The sequence below is a fragment of the Physella acuta genome, unplaced genomic scaffold (genome assembly GCF_028476545.2).
Source record: "Physella acuta isolate Inbredline_101_S28 unplaced genomic scaffold, ASM2847654v3 ptg000616l, whole genome shotgun sequence".
NCBI lineage: Eukaryota > Metazoa > Mollusca > Gastropoda > Physidae > Physella > Physella acuta.
The window spans coordinates 740,194-745,000 of NW_026732135.1; the positions used below are offsets into that span (position 1 = coordinate 740,194).

The window sequence follows — 4,807 nt, forward strand, 5'->3', positions numbered from 1 at the left end:
GAGAGGCTGGTCTGTTGTATGATCAGACTGGTCAGTTGAGATAGGCTTGTCTGTTGTGTGGTAAGAATTATGTATTGAAATAGGTTGGGCTGTTGTATGGTAATAAAAATTAAATATTAAGCTAAAGATATTTTCAACAAGATGCTAAATGAAATTTGTAAATATTTGCAGCTTTTTTTTTTTGCAGCGTAAAACATAAAAATAACTAATAGAAAATGAATAATCGGACGACAGAGAATTCTACAAGTAATGCAAATACTGTCAATTCTGAAAAATTAAATGAATTATTAGCTGCTTCTCAAGATGGAAACGTTCAACTTATAAACATATTATTAAATAGCACTAATGAAGTAAATTTCGTCGACCAGGATGGAATGGATGCATTAATGTTAGCGTCTGAAAATGGGCATGAAAATGCTGTAGAACTTTTAATTAAGAAAGGAATTAAAGTAAATAATGTTAATAACCATCGACGTACAGCTTTAATGCTCACCTCAAGAAAAGGATATAAAGGAATTGTAAAACTTTTGCTAGCAAGAGGAGCTGATGTGAATGTTGTTGACAATAATGGTTGGAATGCTTTAATGTTTTCATCTGAAATAGGGGATGACAAGATTGTTGAATTGATAATAAACAGCGGGTATAATATAAATGCAGTTGACAATGATGGAAGGAATTCATTAATAATCGCTGCAAAAAACGGGCACGATATAATAGTTGAAATTTTAATAAATTGCGGGTTTAACATAAATGCTGTTGACAAAAATGGATGGTGTGCATTAATGTTCGCAATTCAAAATCAGCATAAAAATGTTGTAAAACTGCTAATTGCTAGCGGATGTATTTTCAATGCAGTTAACAATGATGGGGAAAATGCATTAGATATTGCGCGTCGAAACAAGGATGAAGAAACTTTAAAACTAATTTTTGATCACAAAAGTAATATTTACTCCCTTATCCAAGAGTTTAAGGTTTATTTCAACATAAAAGAAAAGATCTCTTTATTCAGTGACTGTACTCCATTAATGCTGGCATCTCAGCGCGGAGACACACAAGCAGTTGAGCTGTTAGTTTTAAGTGGAAGTGATATAAACGCTGTTAATAGACATGGCGAAAGTGCTCTGATGCTCGCTTGTGAATGGGGACACGAAACAACTATAAAAATATTGATTACAGCTGGATGTGATGTTAATGCTGTTGACAACAATGGAAATAATGCATTAATGTTTGCGACAAGGCAAGGGAATTACAAAGTTGTTGAAGCTTTGATCAACAACGGGTGTGATGTTAATGCTAATAACAAAACAAGATTGAATGCATTAATGTTTGCAGTAAATCACAATTATGTCAAAGTTGTAGAACTATTAATCAATAGTCGATGTAATACTAATATAATTAACATTAAAGGTAAAAATGCATTGGATAGTGCCGATCTAAAAGAGAACAAAAATACTATAACACTAATTTTGGATTACATGTGTAACACAAATTCTCTCCCTATTAACGTACGCACAAATTTAATAGCAGCCTTCTGTGAGCATGAAAATGTTCTTGCAATGTCACTTAAAAACGGAGTAGACATTAATGAATATGATGTGTTTAAACGAGGTAATGCATTGATGTTAGCCTCTAAGAACGGACACACAAAAGTTGTTGATCTGTTAATTGAAAATGGAGTTGATGTAAATGCAGTTTATAAAAAGGATAAAGTCAATGCTCTAATGCTTGCCTCAATGGTAGGACATAATACTGTTGTTAAGATACTGATAGCAGATGGAGCTGATGTAAATGCTGTTAATAATAATAGTAATAATGCTCTTATACTAGCATCACAAGGAGGACATGATACCGTTGTTAGGACATTGATTAAAGTTGGTGCTGATGTAAATGCTGTTAATAAAAATGGTGACAATGCTCTTACACAAGCATCATATAAAGGACACGATACTGTTGTTAAGACATTGATTCAGGTAGGAGCTGATGTAAATGTTGTTAATCAAAATGGTGACAATGCTCTAATGCTGGCCTCAGAGACAGGACATGAGGAGACTGTAAAGCTATTGATTGCAGCAGGTGGTGATGTTAATACTGTCAACCAATATGGTTTGAATGCTTTAATTTTTGCTGCTGAAAATGGGTATGACAATGTTGTACAACTGTTAATTAAACATGGAAGTAATTTGGCTACTGTGGACAAAGATGGAAACAGTCCATTAATTCTAGCCTCTAAAAATGGACATACAACTGTTGTACAATTGTTAATAAAGAGTGGCTGCCATGTAAATGCTGCTAATGAGACTGGAACCAATGCTCTAATGCTGGCCTCAGGTAGTGGACATGAGGAGACGGTAAAGCTATTGTTTACAGCAGGTGGTGATGTTAATGCTGTCGACATTTATGGAAGGAATGCATTAATGTTTGCATCTAAAGAAGGACATTCAAAAGTCGTGTTGTTTTTCATTGAAAATAGAGGGGACGTAAATGCAGTAGACAACAACGGACATAATCCAATGATGGTTGCATCGTATTTTGGGCATAAAGATTTAATAGAATTGTTTATTAAAAAGGGATGTGACGTAAATTATGTGGATAAAAATGGATGTAATGCGTTAATGTTTGCCTCTCAGAATGGTCACATCGATGTTGTTCAGCATTTAATACACATTGGTTGTGATGTAAATGCTGCTAATAAGAAGAAAACCAATGCTCTAATATTGGCCTCAGGTAGAGGACATGTGCAGACGGTAAAGTTATTGCTTTCAGAAGGTGGTGATGTTAATGCTGTCAACAAGCAAGGTTACAATGCTCTTACACTAGCATCATGTGAAGGACATGATACTGTTGTTAAGACATTAATTGCTGGTGGAGCTGATGTAAATGCTTTTGATAAAAATGGTTACAATGCTCTAACAGCAGCATCACGGGAAGGACATGATACTGTTGTTGAGACATTAATTGAGGTTGGAGCTAATGTAAATGCTGTTATTAAAAATGGTTATAATGCTCTTACACTAGCATCATCTAAAGGACATGATACTGTTGTTAAGACATTAATTGCTGGGGGAGCTGATGTAAATGCTTTTGATAAAAATGGTTACAATGCTCTTACAGCAGCATCACGGGAAGGACATGATACTGTTGTTGAGACATTAATTGAGGTTGGAGCTAATGTAAATGCTGTTATTAAAAATGGTTATAATGCTCTTACACTAGCATCATATGAAGGACATGATACTGTTGTTAAGACATTAATTGCTGGTGGAGCTGATGTAAATGCTGCTAATAAGAATAAAACCAATGCTCTAATATTGGCCTTAGGTAGAGGACATGAGGAGACGGTAAAGTTATTGCTTTCAGAAGGTGGTGATGTTAATGCTGTCAACAAGCTAGGTTACAATGCTCTTACACTAGCATTATGTAAAGGACATGATACTGTTGTTAAGACATTAATTGAGGTTGGAGCTGATGTAAATGCTGTTATTAAAAATGGTTATAATGCTCTTACACTAGCATCATATGAAGGACATGATACTGTTGTTAAGACATTAATTGCTGGTGGAGCTGATGTAAATGCTTTTGATAAAAATGGTTACAATGCTCTTACAGCAGCATCACGGGAAGGACATGATACTGTTGTTAAGACATTAATTGCTGGTGGAGCTGATGTAAATGCTGCTAATAAGAATGGAAACGATGCTCTAATGCTGGCCTCAGGTAGTGGACATGAGGAGACGGTAAAGTTATTGCTTACAGCAGATGGTGATGTTAATGCTGTCAACAAGAATGGTTACAATGCACTTACACTAGCATCATGTGAAGGACATGATACTGTTGTTGAGACATTAATTGCTGGTGGAGCTGATGTAAATGCTTTTGATAAAAATGGTTACAATGCTTCAACAGTAGCATCACAAGTAGGACATGATACTGTTGTTAAGACATTAATTGCTGGTGGAGCTGATGTAAATGCTTTTGATAAAAATGGTTACAATGCTCTTACACTAGCATCATATGAAGGACATGATACTGTTGTTAAGACATTAATTGCTGGTGGAGCTGATGTAAATGCTGCTAATAAGAATGGAACCAATGCTTTAATGCTGGCTTCTGGTAGAGGACATGAGGAGACGGTAAAGTTATTGATTACAGCAGGTGGTGATGTTAATGCTGTCGACAAGCAAGGTTACAATTCACTTACACTAGCATCATATGAAGGACATGATACTGTTGTTAAGACATTAATTGCTGGTGGAGCTGATGTAAATGCTTTTGATAAAAATGGTTACAATGCTCTTACAGCAGCATCACGGGAAGGACATGATACTGTTGTTAAGACATTAATTGCTGGTGGAGCTGATGTAAATGCTGCTAATAAGAATGGAAACGATGCTCTAATGCTGGCCTCAGGTAGTGGACATGAGGAGACGGTAAAGTTATTGCTTACAGCAGATGGTGATGTTAATGCTGTCAACAAGAATGGTTACAATGCACTTACACTAGCATCATGTGAAGGACATGATACTGTTGTTGAGACATTAATTGCTGGTGGAGCTGATGTAAATGCTTTTGATAAAAATGGTTACAATGCTTCAACAGTAGCATCACAAGTAGGACATGATACTGTTGTTAAGACATTAATTGCTGGTGGAGCTGATGTAAATGCTTTTGATAAAAATGGTTACAATGCTCTTACACTAGCATCATATGAAGGACATGATACTGTTGTTAAGACATTAATTGCTGGTGGAGCTGATGTAAATGCTGCTAATAAGAATGGAACCAATGCTTTAATGCTGGCTTCTGGTAG

At 35.7% G+C, this 4,807-nt stretch overlaps 1 protein-coding gene across 1 annotated transcript in view; it reads left to right on the forward strand.

The window, feature by feature from the left end:
- Positions 1-215: 215 nt before the first annotated feature.
- Positions 216-4,807, forward strand: part of LOC131947920 (serine/threonine-protein phosphatase 6 regulatory ankyrin repeat subunit B-like) — a 4,903-nt gene continuing 311 nt past the window's right edge. Inside the window, exon 1 of the mRNA XM_059309322.1 lies at positions 216-4,807. This exon is cut by the window's right edge and continues 95 nt beyond it. Coding sequence (XP_059165305.1) covers positions 216-4,807 — 4,592 coding nt within the window.